General features: G+C 38.4%; 1 protein-coding gene across 2 annotated transcripts; it reads right to left on the bottom strand.

Annotated features, from left to right (window-relative positions):
* Positions 1-89: 89 nt before the first annotated feature.
* LOC122656510 (UDP-xylose transporter 3-like) lies at positions 90-17,023 on the bottom strand. Of its 2 annotated transcripts, XM_043851064.1 has the most exons (8): positions 16,908-17,023; positions 16,652-16,807; positions 15,155-15,339; positions 14,790-14,857; positions 8,659-8,791; positions 4,841-5,002; positions 4,476-4,748; positions 90-544 (listed from the first exon to the last, which is right to left on the bottom strand). In XM_043851064.1, exons 2-8 carry the CDS (start codon positions 16,770-16,772, stop codon positions 428-430), a joined length of 1,059 nt encoding a protein of 352 aa, XP_043706999.1. In that variant the 5' UTR covers positions 16,773-16,807; positions 16,908-17,023; the 3' UTR covers positions 90-427. The 2 variants fall into 2 exon arrangements, with proteins under 2 accessions (XP_043706999.1, XP_043706998.1); XM_043851063.1 differs by lacking the exon at positions 16,908-17,023 and having other exon boundaries at positions 16,652-16,879.
* Between the last annotated feature and the right edge of the window lie 289 nt (positions 17,024-17,312).

The following is a 17,312-nucleotide window of genomic DNA, read 5'->3' on the forward strand; positions in this document are numbered from 1 at the left end:
AGACAGATGTGAATTGATCAGAGAAGTTGCAAGCACTAACTTTCATCACAGATAATATAGAAGAAAACAACATTTTGTGTGGAATGTCATTAATCATAACAAATCATATTTTTTTTCTTTCAATTTTAGGAACAATAACGCTCAACTGACAAATTAACAGGGATTGCATCCAGCTTAAGAATTGCTTGTTGGAGCACTTTGGATCATATATAAATGGTAGCCAAAACTGCTAAGGAAAATAAATTCATTTCTTTCAACTCTGCTAACTATTACAATGGTGATCCCCCATGATCTAATAAAACATCATCTCTCCCATTAGTAGATACAGTTCATCAAGGCCATCCCCTTCCTCCTGACTTCACCATTGCTGGAACAGTTGCCTGTTAAGCTCTTTCATGTTGTGTGGATTAATGAAGTATAGAAACCTTTATGCATGCAGATCTTTGTTCGAGCTCCAGACTGGGGCTGTTGGAGCAACACCATCATTCACAATCCCAGTTCCATTTTCCACACTCATTAAAGGATCAGATTCGTTTTCCTTCGCCTGGAAGCATTTGAAAATGTAAAAGAGAACTAAATCAGCATACTGACATAAAGACATTACAAATGATGCAGAATTTACCATAGTACTGCCTGAGGCAAAGAAAATGAAATCAACATTTTGTTTTTTGGGTTTTTTCCTTTTGGGGGAGGGTGATAGATAATATGGCCTATGGGAAGACAGCTAGCTCATGTTTTCTGGATGATGCCTATGAATGGATTTAGAACATGAGAGCTCTTGAATACTACTGTGGTATATAGCCTACTTGCTTGTTGCTTCAGAACAATGAAATTCGTATTCCTGTCCACATCAAGCACGTGAAACTGATACATGTAAATAATATGGGACTTGAGGAAGTGCCTAAACAACTATTATGGACATTTCTGGTATAGATCAATACATATAGCAAGTACATTTGTTAAATGAAACATAACTTTACCAACTATTATGTAATTCAAAAGGATAGTGTTCACAGATGGCACTGGGGTGAGTTAATTGGGTAACCACACACCCCACCCCTCTTGGCTGGGTTGGGTATGCTAGCTATTATCTAGATGCAGGCCTGCACGGCAGATGTGGGTTCACTAATCATAACCATGGCAGGACTGGTGGATTTCCAGTTCAGTGAGCCGTGATGGGTTGGGTATTACTACCCCTATTGAAATTTGAATAAGAGACAACATTCCCTACTTTGACTACAATAACTACGATTACTAAATACAAACTCTCTTTTTTTTGGAATTTTGAATAGGGGCACAGGGGTTTTCCTAAGCTTGCTCTTCTTAAGGGCACTAGGGACTCCCAGGGACCCACCCATGTAGAACTATTGCTTTTGATCCACTATTAAGAAAACAAAAAACGAACCATTTCCCCATTCCATATTATCAGAGGGCATGGCAAAGTTAGATGTTCTTTTAGTGAGTGGTTCAAGGTTTCCAATGTGTCAAACCCGTGGTAGGGCAGTAGGTCCAGTTATTATTGGTAATCTTCACCCTGTTGCCATTCCTAGGTGTTGCAGTAGCCCAAGCAACATCTAATTACCAAATATATCTGTTGTCTGGTTCAATTTACATCCAATTAACCATGGTTTTTTGGTTCAAGTGGATCCAACATAATGCAACGTTAAGAATAGTGTGACCACACGCTACAACTAGTGGTTTGACATTTTTGAAGTGGTCCAGAAAAGTAGGAGCAGATTTCCAAGAAATTAGAACCATTGCTTAAAAGAGAAGGAAAAGAAAGAAAAGAATGAAGAGTGATTGAAGAAGAATGGAAAGTGGCAAGCGAGAATTGTAGGGAGTAACAGTAGGAATGGAGAGAGATTTCAACTTATGAGGAGGGGAGAAGATTGAGGGAGGAAGAGATATCATGAGAGATCATTCATCCAAGTGGGCTTTTTAACTCCAATGCAAAGGCACCACATACTGACGAAACTTTCAAAAAGAATTGGAACTCTACTGCACCAATACATGCCCCAAGTTCTTCATCCTTAGGATCAGATAATAGAGTTTCATTATAGATCTTCTAATGTTGAACAGGACAGTAACAATTCAGGAAAAAAATATTGACATGAATAATTCACCTCAATTCCGCATCAATCAGAACGGTTAAGTAAAATTTGCTCCTTTTTTTTTTGGGGGGGGGGGGGGGGAAAGGGGATTCATAAAAAAAAAAAGGGAAACAAAAAATTTGGGCCAAAAAATTTGGAATTCATTACAAGACCTCAATAAAAGATTAAAAAGTGTGCCACCTCTTATCACAAATTGTTGAAATTTAAATGCTTAATATCCAAACTAATTGATTCGTGACTTATTGCCAGTCTCTTTTTGTTTTTTTTGGTTCTATACATCAAGCCTTTTTTGTTGCAATTTGCAAAGTAAACTAAACCAGAAATTTCCACATCTAGATTTATTCTTGAATCCAAATTTACCATCAGGACTGTGTATCTCTTTATACATGAAAACCAAAAAAAAAGGGGGGTGGAAGGGGAGAGAGAGATTTGGAAGCTCCAAAATAAGCAGGTTGGAGAGGCACTCCAATGAAGGAGACCAACAAGTGCACACAAATGGATTTAACTAAATCTCCTCTACCATAGCCAGCTGACCAAGCTAGCTAAAAGAGAAAGAAGATTAACCTTTGTAGAAACCTTGCAAAGGAATCTGGGAACCTAAGTGATTCAGCCACCCATCTCCTCAATGATATCTATAACAATATCATCATTCCCATAGTCTGTATAACAGATAAAGGTCTGCTGGAGTTTCATATTAACACACAAAGGTCATTAAAGATCAATTCTTGACCCACCTACCAGATGTAATCACTGAAGTTGGAAGAAACATTTATAATGCCTTCTATAAACCAAGTTGGTCCCATGACTAACCAGGAGAAAAGTCATGCCAAAATCCTAATAAATTTCTCAGTTTGAAGAGGTACAAATTTTAATATCAACCCACTACAAGAAAATAAAATCAGTTTTTACTATATTTTTATTACTAAAATAAATACCTTCCAAAATTTATCGCACAAAAGACTTTTATCACACCATTATATTATATCTATCTATTTCTTATAAAAAAGAAGAGGAAAAAAAAAACCGTCCCTCTAATAACTCTAGTACTAACTTTTTTTTTTTGGTAATTACAAGACAAAAAGAGAAGCTGGAAGAACTTTGGTGAAATATGGAAAATTCATGGAGTATAGGTGGACTTTAAGATATTCTCTAATGCCAGACCTTAATAAGAGTAGGAAAGATTGGGTTCTTTAACAAATGTAGGTCAGTAGGAGTGATGACTTTGGTATTATAATTTAAGAAATAAAGGAACAAGAGCAGGTCTGGTTGTCTGGAATGATTTTTCTTAATGTTCCATTTGTTTCTAGGAAAAAGCATGTAAGAGAATATTTTCCAGGGTAAAATCAATATAAAACAATAAGATTTTATTTTAAATTTTCCCTTGAATGTCTTTTTACCTGGAAACCAACAGGGCCTAAAGAAAACAGAAACTAATAATAAAGAAGAGGAAAAGAAGAATAAGAAAGATGAGAAAAGAAGGTTTTCATTTTATATTTTCTCTAGAGTAATCTAGTACTTAGAAGGCTTGAATCACATGACTCATGGAATCGTCACAATCCATTGAAACCCACAAGACAACATGGAATCACACAATCCACAAAAATTGCAGCAGAAAATTTACCAGCAGAGAAGAATCATCTCATTTCTTAGAACAAACACTTAGAGAGAAAGAACAAAACAACTTTATACCAAGGAGAAAGCTTCCTTTGTACATTAGCATGCAATCTAGGTCTCAACTGCCAAACATAATCAGGAGAAGTTCTCTCAGCGTAGGTAGGAATCTACTTAGATCAAACTAAATTAACTTCTATCCAATTAGGACTTGACATGACTGAAGATGTAAATATCTCTTTCCCCACTCTATTCCTCCTGTGAACAATTAGGATTCCTTTTCCTTCTTCTTTCTTTTTTTTTTTTTTTTTATAAATAACAAAATTACTAAAGATTACAATATTCCCTCTCAAGCTGTGGCATGACCCACATATTCAAGAAAGAATCTAGGACAAATCTCTCTTACAATTTCCACACCCTAGAGAATGCCTTTCTTGGGCTTCTGTAGCAACCACTAGGCCCCACTTGACCCTTCGGAAAAAAATTAATGGGATGGTAGGAGTAAGAGTTCTTGAGATCTACAGCTGAGGCCTATTTGCTCCAACTACATTAGTTAGAACACAGGGTTATTGGATGAAAGTGGCTACTGAGATATCATATGTTTTACATAATGTTTAGAAATGATGCCAACAAAAATGCACCAGCCATGAGTACCATATGGTGAAAATCTACCCAGAGTCAATTGACATCCCATCAAGCCACAATTTAGGGACATAAGAGAAATATAAGATAGAAGTAAAGAAAAGGTAATACCTGTGACAACTGGGCAGATGCTTCAATAGCTTTTTGCTGACTCTCAACATTGCAGAAGTACGAATACAGTATCATTCCAACAACGGCAATCAGGATTCCAAATATGTTCCTCCAGCTAAATGGGTCACGAAGTAAAGCATAACCAAAAGCCAGAACGAGGCATGTTTTCAAATGTCCCAGGACCTGATAGGTAACAGGAGAAGTCTTTCCAATTACAAGAAATGTACTGAAGTTAACAGAGACAGAGATCAGGCAGGACAGAACAATGAACACCTGCAACCCAAAACATAGAAATACAGTTAGAAATTTTAAGAAAATAACTTAAGCAGCAGGAATTTTTTTTTTTAAGGTCTTCCAGAGCTCACCAACACTTGAGGTGTATACTTGAACGCAAAAACATTTTGATTAGTCAGAAGCCCATCTAGAAAAGGACCAACGATAAATAACGTCATGGCTTGATAAGGGCAAGACTGATACAAAAGTTGGGTTGAAGAAACCTTAAACCTTTTCTGGATAGTGTTGGTCATCTGAGAAGAACTAGTTAAGATCTTAAACAAGGAAAAAAAAATTATTTGTGCTAGTGTTTAACAAAGTAAAATGGTATTCCTAATTCTACATAACACAACCATAATAGCCTGTTCTTTCCGCTACAGAATGTATGAGAAATATGACATAGATACAAAGAAATCAAGACCATACAAACCATGAAAATCGATGCAAAATAAAGACAAAGTATGTTCATTCAGGATCAAACATACATTATGAAGCACAGGCTCCGGACTTAGTGAGTTCATAAGCCAAACTAAGAAATCATTCAAATGATATGGGACATTATCCACAGGCATCTTGTAAAATCACAATTAACTCATCGCTGCAGAGTAGGTATCACCTTCAATGATCAATCTGGAGGATCCAGCAGAAGGGGCCAATCTGACGCCAAATTGAATGTCTTAAACTCAGCTGCAATGGAATCACCACTTGCTGCAAAGAATAGCAAATGAATAATCCTTAGCTATCTCTGAATGCCCCTCCCACATCCCCCCCTCCCCACCCAAGTGACTCCTGGTTTCCCAAACAGCAACCATCAAAATTCAGTTTGATGCCTGGGTCTTCAAGCAGACAGTCGATGCATCCACATCATCGCATCACCATTTGTGGCTGACAAGGGATCAACAGGAAATTGCACTACTGAGATATCACTATGCCTACCACTTCTCAAATGGCTATGGTTCTGCTTCTCCCAGAACCAACAACCAGAAATCAGCCAAAGAACTCCACAAGTTTTCCTCTATCATTAGGAACAAAGTGCCAACTGCCAACCCCAAAGGAAATCTAAGATTCCATCCTAGAAACCCAACTCAGTCCAAATAATCCTGAGAGATGGAGTCAACCACAATCATCAACCAAATGCAATGAAGAATGTATCAACCACATGCCACTGCAACACTTTCGAGGCACCTTAAATGCATTCATGAATCATGAGCATAGTTGTCATGGCGTCGCCATGGCGTCCTGGCGCTGGAGAGGGTTGCATGGCGACCTACGCCATGGCGTCCCTCTTTGATTTCTTCTTCCTGTCTCTCTTTCCCTCTTCGATTTCTTCTTCCGGTCTTCGATTTCTTCTTCCCTCTTCGATTTCTTCTTTCCCTCTTCAATTTCTTTCGATTTCTTCTTCGATTTCTTCTTCCTGTCTTCTTTCCCTCTTCGATTTCTTCTTCGATTTCTGAATTTTCTTCTTAAAACTTGAGAAACAATAGAGAAAAAATAAAACATGGCTTGAGTATACATCTATTAACACATTAAAAATAGAGAAAATAAAAAATAAAACATGGTCGACATGCTCGCCATGTCGATATATCGACGTGACACCCCTCCACCGACTTGGATCGCCATGACGCCGTGACAACTATGATCATGAGTGAAGATATCTTCTTCCCTCAGGCCTAAAATTATTCTCAATAGGAAGTAGAACGAAGACGGAGCATATGGAGTGTAATTTTAGTTACACTAGGATGGATAATGCGATGGTAAAAATTGATGAGAGGGAGATCCCGCAAAGTGATTATTTTAGGTATTAGGGTTCAATCATAAACAAAGAAGGTAATATAGAGGATGATGTTTCACAGAGAATTAAAATAGGATGGACGAAGTGCAGAGGTGTGTCCAGAGTATTGTGTGATCGATCTATTCCTTTAAAGCTTAAAGGAAAATTTTATCGGGCAGTCATACGACCTGCTATGATGTATTTTCCGGAATGTTGGGCAGTTAAGAAGCGTCATATAGATAAACTAAGTGTAGCAGAGATGAAGATTTTGAGATGGATGTCTGGCAAAACTAGGAAGGATAAAGTAAGGAATGACCATATTAGAGCTGATTTGGGAGTAGTTCGACTAGCCCTGATACACAATAAGCTACGAGAAACTCGTTTGAGGTGGCATGGCCATATTCAACGGAGGCCTTGGGATGCTCCCAAAGTTCAAGAACTCAGTGCCGACACTGGTTTCGACCATCCGGAAACTGAGATTCCCCAGGTTACGACTATATCTCGGTCGAAACCTGGTACTTTCTCCAGGCTGACTCGAAACCTTGGTTTCGAGGCCCAGAAGTTGTTTTTTTTTACCTTGATTCTTGTTGGGCTGCTTATTTTTGACATAATTTGAACCCAATCCATGCATTAGTTTCACATAGAGAACACTCAAAATAATACTTGTGATTTGGACCTAAGTTTGATAGTGTATATTGTTCTTGGACATGGTAGTGAATAAGGTTTGACCGAAACATAATTCCTTCAATAAAAATCAGATTTAAGCAATCTTTCAAGAAAGCTAAGATTGCTTAAATCTAATTTATATTGAAGGAGTTATGTTCTGGTCAAACTTAATTTGCTTCTGATTTATATTGAAGATTGCTTAAATCTGATTTCTATTAAACTCAACCAAGGAAACTACTAACTTCCTACATAGCTATCTTCTACCAAATAAAATAAAATAAAGTCTTAGAATATCCTATTAGACTAAAGACCCAAATTGGACCCTGTTCATCCCCGTCTGGATACCCAAATGGGTTTGGATCGGTCCAAGGAAGCGCACCTATGTCAATTTCTTGTGTTTTCGGGTTTATTTCCTTGTATGTTCATGTTTTTGCCTAATAGGGGTGTTTTGGCAATTTTCCCATCATTTTGTTATTTCATGTATGGTAATGTTTTTGTTGTTTTAAAAAAAAGGAATGTTGAGTGATAATGTGCCATATTTGGACCCACACACAAGCCTAAAGTAACTACGGGAGACATTTTTCCAGGACACTGCTAGGACATCCGATGGGTCTACCATGGATGGAGAAATTGGAAAGAATGGCAAGCTCGTGAGAGAAATGATTGGAGGGCAAGCATCAATGTAGCCGACCCCATTTAGTTGGGATAAGGCTGTGTTGTTGTTGCTGCTGTTGTTGTAGGAAGGAGAGTGGCCTCATATAGTGAAGGAAATGTACCGCATGCACAATTTTGCTCCTTAGGTAATTTCATTTCAATGAACAAACTTCCAATCGAATTATGTTCATCATGCTGTGAATTATGCCAAAGTCTACCCAATCAACCACTGAATGTGCAAATTTACTCCTCTAGTAATTGGCTGAGCATGGATTAACATGCTTCCTACAAAAATACGGTTCATTTTAGGGCTGACTGCCAAAATCTACCCCAATCAAATGAGTATAAGCATCAGTTTTAGGATCTTCTTCAGTAACATATGCAATTCTTTCCTGACAATTGAAAAGATAAATTGGATATTCACAACTGTCCAGAAGGAACAATTTTTTAACAGGAGACATCATAGTTGGGATAAGTTAATCCAAAAATAAAAAATCAGCAGGCTTATCAGTGCCTGCTTTCATGTCAGGGTGTGGATAAACTGACAGTATATTATCCCTTGGGTTAGGCCAGTGTTACCTCCTACTACACTCTGCTACTTCCTATATAGTGGGAACAGAAACTTGCAACCACTAAAATATTATAATAATCAAGGGCAGGAGCATGCATCTAAGTTGACTCTGGATCAAACAGAATCCTGCTAGTTCTCATGAAAATATAATTGCTTTAATACAAAACATAAACAAGTATATAACAAAATATACTTAACAGAAAAATTCAAGCAAGATATTGGCAGAATGCAACTTCACTTGAGGATACAATCTGAGCAATGCAAGTTGTAGCAACTGCTAGCAGTGACAAAATAGAACCCAGAGCATTGAGCTGCAGATCAGTCACAGTTGCAACACCAACGCCCAAGAGGAGGATGGAAAGAGAGAACTGGACGTTCCTACTGTGGTACACAGAGTAGTAACCATACAAAGATATCAGAGAGAGGCAATGATCAAAAGTGATGCACAAAATTCCAGTCAGAGTTGATGCAGTAATAGAAGGGAAACCATATTACAATTTTTATGCTCCATCACTGAACACATCAAATGTCATATTTTTACATAATGGAATTTCCAGAAAATTACAGAACAAAAAATATGCAAATACCCCTCTTCATTCCCTATGTATAAGAAATGCAAGCATGGCTGTTTTTTATGTAGATCAAAACATGAAGAAGAAGAGGTAAAAACACTGTTCACGTGAACAGTGTCACAGCCCCATATTTGCCTTGGTGGTAATATTACTAGGAGATCCTGTGGGGCCCAAGACCAGATTACATGAAGGCTCTATTAGAGGAGTTAATTTTGTCTATGCATGGGAGATTTAGGAGTTCAGTTGTTTCTATTTTAGAAATATTCTCTTAGATATTTTGTGGTGGTTTATTAAGCAACCTTCGCTTAGTTTAGTTTCTAATTTCAGATTTAGAAAGTATGCTTAAGTTTCTATTTTCAGTTTGTTTCCTTTTTCTTGCAAGTTTCTAATTTTTTCGTACTTGTAAGGCAAACATAGCTGCCCATAAATATGTATGAGCTCTTAGGAGTCTCACAACAATTTGAATAGATGAATGAAGTTGCTTTGTGCAATGTTATTATCCTAGTGTGAGGATGAAGGGCGGGTGAGAGCCTGGCTGAGGGAGACGAAACCCGTCTTCCTTCTATCTTCTCTCTATCTTCAATCTGATGCAGGAGCTGTTCCATGGGCCAGGCCGAACCCGTTTGAGGACCCAAACCAAGACGAACCGGGTTCAATTGGGTCTTTGGGTTCAGTAGGATATTTAATTTATTACGGTTTTTATTAGTTGGAATTTATCTTGTAATCTTCTATTTTAAATTTAATAGATTAATTATAGATTAATTAGTGATAGACTTGCATTATGAAATTATTTCAGTTTTAGATTTAGATTAGGAGTTTTATTTTCTTTAAATATTAGCTTGTAATCAACGAAAGGCAGATTTTGATGAATAGATTTTGAGTTTTGTTTATTGTTATTGGCAAGGAACAATGGCTTAGGAAGGTTGTGCGACCTTATCTCTCCCGTCCCCTGGTCTTCTCTCTCTCTTCCTCTTCTCTCTCATTATCCTTTACTTCTAATATTCCTCCCCACCCTGTTCTAGCGATTGAATATTTACTCTTGATTTGGTGGCTGTTCTCCCTCACATCTTATTCTTTCTTCCTCCTATTTTGGACATAAGATCCGCACCCTAGGACGACCTGAACCTTAGGTTTCCTTCCCTTAGTTTCATCCCTGCTGCGAGATATCCATCTGGATCCATATCTGAACCTGCAACTCCCGCTGGTTCCTGTTTCAGAAAAGTTCTATTAGTCTTCAAGCTGTTGAGTCCATAGTTGTCACGGCGGTTAGGCGACCCAAGGCGGTGGAGAGGGTCAAAATTCAAGGCGACACCAACTAAGCGAACAAGGCGTCCAAGGCGCCCAAGTCGACCAAGGCGCCTGGACGCCTAGGCGACGCCTTGACAACTATGGTTGAATCAATTGATTTCTTGCTGGAATCCATAGGGCTGTGGGTCAGAAGCCTTATCCTGAAGGTTCGAATCTGTAGGAGATGAATCAAGTGATTTCTTCCCTTGAAATTAATTCTGGGTTTTCCACCAAGAGAGTTCCCAAGGTTGAAGGCGAAGTGCCTTTCCTTTTCTCTCGATGGATTAGGTTACTTTGGAATTGTTCACCTTTTAGTCGTCATTAACTTCTCACCCCACTTTACATAATTACCCCTTCTTTTACCTTTTATTCCCTCATGTCCCATACTTATATTTTACTTCCAAGTTTGCCTTTTTCCCATCATACGCACTATTCAACGAGTCCGGCTCAGCTCCTCGTACGAGGAGGGAGAAGTTTCTCCTTGTATGCTGGTTAGCTGTCATTTGTACACCATAAAACCGAATATTTATTCTTCCGTTTTCTTCTTTACAAATTTTTTATGCATTTATTAATTTTCCCAAAAGTTGTTTCACGATTCACGGTGTCAAGGCTTCTTCTTCTTCTTCTCCTCCTCCTCCTTCTAAAATCACCACCACCTCCTCCTCCTCCTTAGCCCGGGTGAATTTTCAATAACCATTCCAATTACAGAAAACCCTGAACTCGATTCTCCAGTACCAGAAATGGATATGGCTTTGTAGAACATCTTCAAAGAAAATTCGTCCAAATTGCCCCTTTTCCCTTCATTTTAGTTTCCTCTGTGTCCCTAAAATCCTCCTCCGCACAACAGCTCCTGAATTCGTCCTCCTCTTCATCTTTCTTTTTATTTATTTATTTATTTTTGGTGGGGGGAGGGGGGGGGGGATAAAATCAACGGACAAATCATAACTGGGATCATTATGATTTTCCAATTTCAACACCAGTTCCTAACAGAACCTAGTAGCTCTGCAAATCATAACTGGGATTATTGAGGATTTCCAATAATCAAATATGAATCTCCCAGTCGTTCCTTCTCTATCAAATCTGTCAAAAAACCCATCACAAGAAACTACCCAAACCCTTAAATTTTTTCATCAATTTTTCTAAAATCAAACAGCATGTTTAACAACCAACAAATCTTGAGGCTTCCACGAAATCGAAAAGGGATTTTGGGTGAACTTCATAAGATACAAAATCCATTCCAAACCCATAAAAGATCACTTAAATACTTCATTTCATATCTCCAGCAATTCATGCCTAACCACTAACATCGTTTGAAGAAATCTTATAGTGTTGGATTTGCGTGTACTCCAACCAATTCCAAATGGGTCCTATTTTTCATCTGATACTTCTGCTGGATTACGGAAAATCAAAACTGTTAAGGTCATACTGGGCGGTTGATGGTAATTTTGCCAATGTTGACTTCTTTTAGTGAATCCAAATGCAAGTTCAGTGCAATTTTCAACTCCAGAGATTTTAATTCTGATACAGGCAGACTAACTTTAAAGAACCAGCTGGTCGTGCTTCGGAGAGTCATGAGAGCAGCTTAGCAGAAGAAGAAGAAGATGATGATGATTGGAGGAGGAGAAAGTCGTGACTCATGAAACAACTTTCAGGAAAGTTAATAAATGAATAAAAAATTCATAAAGAAGAAACCAGAAGAATAAGCATTCGGTTTTGGGGTGTACAGATGGCAGGTAACCAGTGTACAAGGAGAAACTTCTCCCTCCTCGTACGAGGAGCTGAGCCGGACTCCTATTCAACTTTAGCTTGTTTTCTTTATTAGCTTGAGTCCCATTATTTACGATACTGCCATCCTATTATAAACTTCTGTTTATTTACAATTCTGCCATTGGTTATATAAACTTCCACATATTTACAGGATTGCCATCAAACCTTACTATTTGGCTATTGCATGTTTTAGTGGGGCCACAAGCGATCCGATTTGGGTCTTCTAAACCCCGGATCTGCATTACAATCAATTCTCCACATTCTCTGTTGCTTGAGACCACAATCGAGTGTTGCTGCTGAATCAGTGAAGGACCAGAAGATATCCCAAATCAACCCCAAGGTTTGCTGTTGCTGATCACAACCAGAGAAGGATCGAGAGTTCGAGACACCCCCCTGCAGATCAGTTTCTGTCTAGCTTCTCCAACAACTTCGAGTCATCCCTTCCCTGAAACCTGAACCGTGTGTCAGCAGGGCCTTGGAGGACTGAATCAGACCAACAATAGGCCCACTCGATCCCAGTTTCAGGCCCTCCTGTTGGCTGGATTGTTCTACAGCACTTACCTTCTAATTTGAGGCCAACCTCTATTTTCAACTCCAGTTCAGATCTCCACTTCTGACCATCATAATTGGCCCAAACTTGGAGCAAGTGTTCATACCAGCAAGGCTGATACTCAATCTACTTTGGAGCCCATTCCCAGTGCTGGTTTGCAAGATATTCCATAACCGTCTAAGTTTGAGTTATCTTCATATCTCAGCCTTTAGCCATCGGAATTGGCTGAATTTTGGAGCATAGAACCTGTTCAACATCACCACCACTCGACCTAAATTTGGTGAAGTTCTGCTGGCTGGTTTGTTTCTTATTCTCTAGGTGATGCAGAACCAAGGGTGTACTCAAGGAAGAAAAAGAAGGCTGCTGCTGCCTACCTTGGCAGCCAGCCATGATTTTGAGAAGGCTGCTGCCCAGTAGCAGGCCACGATTTTGACTGGGTTGTGTTATGTTTTATTTTTTAGTCTTGTAATAAACTAGTGAACCGGTTGGTTCAGTTGGTCTAGTTTAAGCTCCCATATTTTAGTTAAACTAAGTCTTTTATAATTTTGTCTAAGTTAGTTCACATCAGCTTTGGCTGGTAGTGTCCTGTATCTCAAGTAAGGTCTTTGGGAGTTTCCAATTTTGAATCCTTGCTAATTCTCTTTTATTCTGATCTATAAAAGCAACCCAGAGGGGCTACAATAGCCCACGATTTCTACCATTACTGCTGCTGTTATGCAAGTTCTGCTTCCTTGAAGCTTTTCCGTGGTGTTTGATCCATGGAGGACGGAGCTTGAGTCTGATCCTGCTGACTCCTTGAGGTGGGAAGCCCAGGAGGTCCCTTGTTCATGATATTCTTGATCTGCTTCAAGCTTTCAAGCCTTTTGAAGACCCTCTACTGCAACCGAGAGTTACTGCTGCCTTCCCCTTGCTGCTGCACCTGGTTTGAGCTTATTTTTTTAATACTTCCTAATTCCATTCCCCCACTCTCTCCTGTCCTATCCAGCCATTAATTTTCTTCTAAGTTTTTCAGCAAACCTTCCCCCCGCTAAGACCTCCACTCGATCCTTGTTTCGTCTCATTCTACCCAGCAGATCCTGCCCTACAAGAAATCTCCCTAAAAGCCCTAAAAACCCAACTTCTCAACCTGCTACTAAAATCGGCAAGGAGAAATCCTGATGCAGGTCTGTTTCAGTTAAACTCCTGACTTCCCTATTGTTCTAGACCTATTCCCCCACCTTACCCTTACCCTAAGCCTACCCACTAATCCTCCAATTCAACCCAACCTTAACCCCATCGAGCAGAACTTTTCCCTGATTTCAGATCCTGTATTGGGACTGGTTGACCTTCAATCCTGTCCTACATTACTAAGTTACTAATTCTGGTTTTGTTGCTATTTTGATGCTCTGCTGAAACCTATCATCAATCCTACTGTAGAGTGGTTCTTAGTTGAACCCTTTCTACATTAGTTTTCCTTTAGATAACTAGTTCAGTAGTTCTCACCTGTTCGTGCAGCATATTCTTTTATTTTTATCAGGAGCAGCATCAGAAAATCTTATATAATTTTTTGGAGTTGAATCAAATGGTTAAATACCAATAAGAGCATTCAAACTGCAAACAAGTAACTACTGCACTCATGATGGTTCTCTTCTAGAGGTCAAAAGGGCGATTAAGATTATCAGATAAAGTTAAAATGTTATCATATGAGATCGTCGATCTCCCAACTCAACCTCAGGTTCAGCCGCCTCACCTGTACGTAATAGAAGGTATATGTAAAGATACAAAAACAAATTGTAGAATTATCCTATTTTGTCTTTACAGAATAGCATTATGTGGTATGTGGTTAAATTACTTAAATGCTTATGAAAGTATTGGTCATTGGCACTTCAAATGCTAAGACGACTGTTGAAAAATAGGTACCAAAGTGCATTCTTTGCCATGTGTTGCTAGTGCACACCAGTTCACCCCCACCCCCATAGCCACAACCAAAATTCTTAAGGAACTTAAAATCTAACTATACAGAGATCAAAAACCCCTTGGTATTCATTATAAGTCATGAACTTATCCTTAATCAATCAATAGACATACACATAAAAAAAAATGGTAAATACCATTAAAACCTAGAAATTGATTTCGGAGACTCAAACCCATTCAATTTTGAAGATGCACATTAAAAAAGAAGCATATTTGTCTTAGTAAGGGCAAGATTAAGATTAAGACTGACCTAAACTTCTTCCTAAAGAAAAGAGTCTCCAAAAGAACAGTACAAGGAATAATTGCCAGCTTCGTCATCTGCAAGGAATAACACAATCAATGAATCATCTCCCACAATAGGCAGTCACAGTATAGACACAAGAAAGCATTAACACCCTGTGAAAGAAATCACTACATATATATACTTTCACAGCCTCTCAATTGTCCCCCATGCACCTAAAAAGGTTTAATAACAAGACCATGACCCTAGAGCAAGTAGTAATAACAAATTTCTTAGACAGAAACAAGCTTTCAAAGTACTCTATAGACCTATATTTGAAAATGGTCTCAAAATATATTTCATACCGCAACCCAGAAAAAGAAGAGAGATCCTACCTGGTAGAAGCCCACAGAGTTGAAACCCAGACTAAGATTCAATAGTCCAATAGAAATCCCATTAAGTATGCCAAAGCCCATAACAGCTCGTGCATCAAAAGGCTTGTGTTCAAACAGTTTCATCCATAATGCCACATGAAGGGAACAGAATGTGACCAGAAGATGCCAGCTAGTCAAAGTTGTTGCTGCTCCACCAAGATGAGAGGTAAGAATATCAAGATCTCAGTGAAGAAACTTTTAGAAAGAAAGGTAGTATTTCAAATAAACACTAAACAAAGTTAAGAAACTCTCTTAAAAAGATAAAAGTTCAACTTTTTTAGATGATAAATTTATCTTTTAACACCAATCTTTCACATCAATCTCAATAAACTAACAAGCAACACAGTAAACCAACAATTACAGCCTTAACAAGAAAATAACTAGAATAAAAATATATATAAAAAATATAACCCATTTCTCCTCTACCCAATATTTATGGAGTGTACGAACCAACTACTCCAAGAGAATGGTTCCCTACTAACAGCCCATGAGGACTGATATTGACAAAAAATGAATCAAACCTTCTTAACCTCATGTAGTACATATATCAAAGAATTAGCAACAATTTCCTTGCTACTAATGGAAAGGAACTCTGCATATAATGTTGGTATTTCATTGCTTCTATTAAAATTACACATCAACTGTGTGCTAGAAGAGCCTAATTACTGGTCAACCACTCTCTACCTCTATTTCTCAGTAACACAAGAGGTTGGAGTCCAGCCCAACTTTAGGAATAAAATGGGAAGTTAGGATGGCATCCTCATGAAGCCACAATACAGAATTTTTGCAATTTAAAAAATACTATGATAAAACTAATAGTAAAAAATATATACAGTTGGACAAATTTTTAGCTGTTTTCATCTATTTTGACAGCATTCGAGCCCGTATCTAGGCATCATGCATTGGAATGAAAACCAATTCAGAATGGCATACTATATCTGGAACAAGCCAGATAGAGCAACAACTTGTTTGTCCATCTAATTAAATGAAGTCTCTTTACATTTTCAGCTGATAAGATACCAACATTAGATGCTATAAAGATTGATAGATCTATTATCCAATGGAAAGAGAGATCAAGCCAAGCAGATAAGCTGGGTAGGGCGAGTGCAGATAGGGAATAATCTACATATGGTCGCTTCCAATTAGGTAGCTTTTCAAAGTTATTTTCTTTGTTCTACTTTTAACAATATTATACTTAGTGTTCCCTTCAGGGTTGCTATTTTCATGGTTCATTTCAACTAAATCCGAAGATGTTGCCTGTGTATTGTCTGCAATATAGACTTCAAACAGATCCAGTAAAGACATAGGAATCAGACAATTGGAGAACGCAAAGCTCATACTCAAGTTGGAAATAATCATACAAGAACGATTTCCCACAACACAACTAATGAAAATACACTAAACTGCTCCAAATATATAAGGAATAGAGTTTTACAAAAGGTCAGGTGGTTCACTCACCAAAAGTGAAACCTAGAGTACTGATAAGTGCCTTATTGCAAATCACGATCGACACCGAAGAAACCACTGACAGAGACAATGCCCCGACGGTGCCAAGTTGAAACCTCTCGCTCTCACTCATTTTCTTCTCCGTCTTGTAATCACCAACCCCTTGATCTGGATCCAACGCTCTTTTGACTCATCGGAAACAACACCTCCAATTCCAATGTAACCAAATTCCAAAAAAAAGATAAATATATTAAATTGAACTCCTCAACTCATCCTGACAACCTCAAAGAAATGGCGAATCAAGAAGCGAAAGCAGAGCAACTCCAATTAGCTCCAATCAATTCGACAGGAATTAAATGAAATTCTGCAAAAATTAAGGCATTTCAAAAATCCTAGATCTACAAGTCTGCTGTGGAAATCAGTAACAAACGAGAAGAGAATGCACTTGTAGATTGAGCTTTCTTTGAGGTTCACCTCTTCCTTTTGTCTTCATCAAGAAACAGGAAGGCAAAAGTTTTCCTTTACCGGTGAGTGGAGGGAATCTCCACAGGATTAGAATCATGTGGACAGTAAAAATATACGGGGGAGCGCAGGGGGCCATGCTTGCACGGCAGCCAATAAGAGTGTATGCTGGCATCACGGGACGAAAATTCCACTTTTCATAGGGTGGGGT

The sequence above is a fragment of the Telopea speciosissima genome, chromosome 3 (assembly GCF_018873765.1).
Source record: "Telopea speciosissima isolate NSW1024214 ecotype Mountain lineage chromosome 3, Tspe_v1, whole genome shotgun sequence".
NCBI classification, from domain to species: domain Eukaryota; kingdom Viridiplantae; phylum Streptophyta; class Magnoliopsida; order Proteales; family Proteaceae; genus Telopea; species Telopea speciosissima.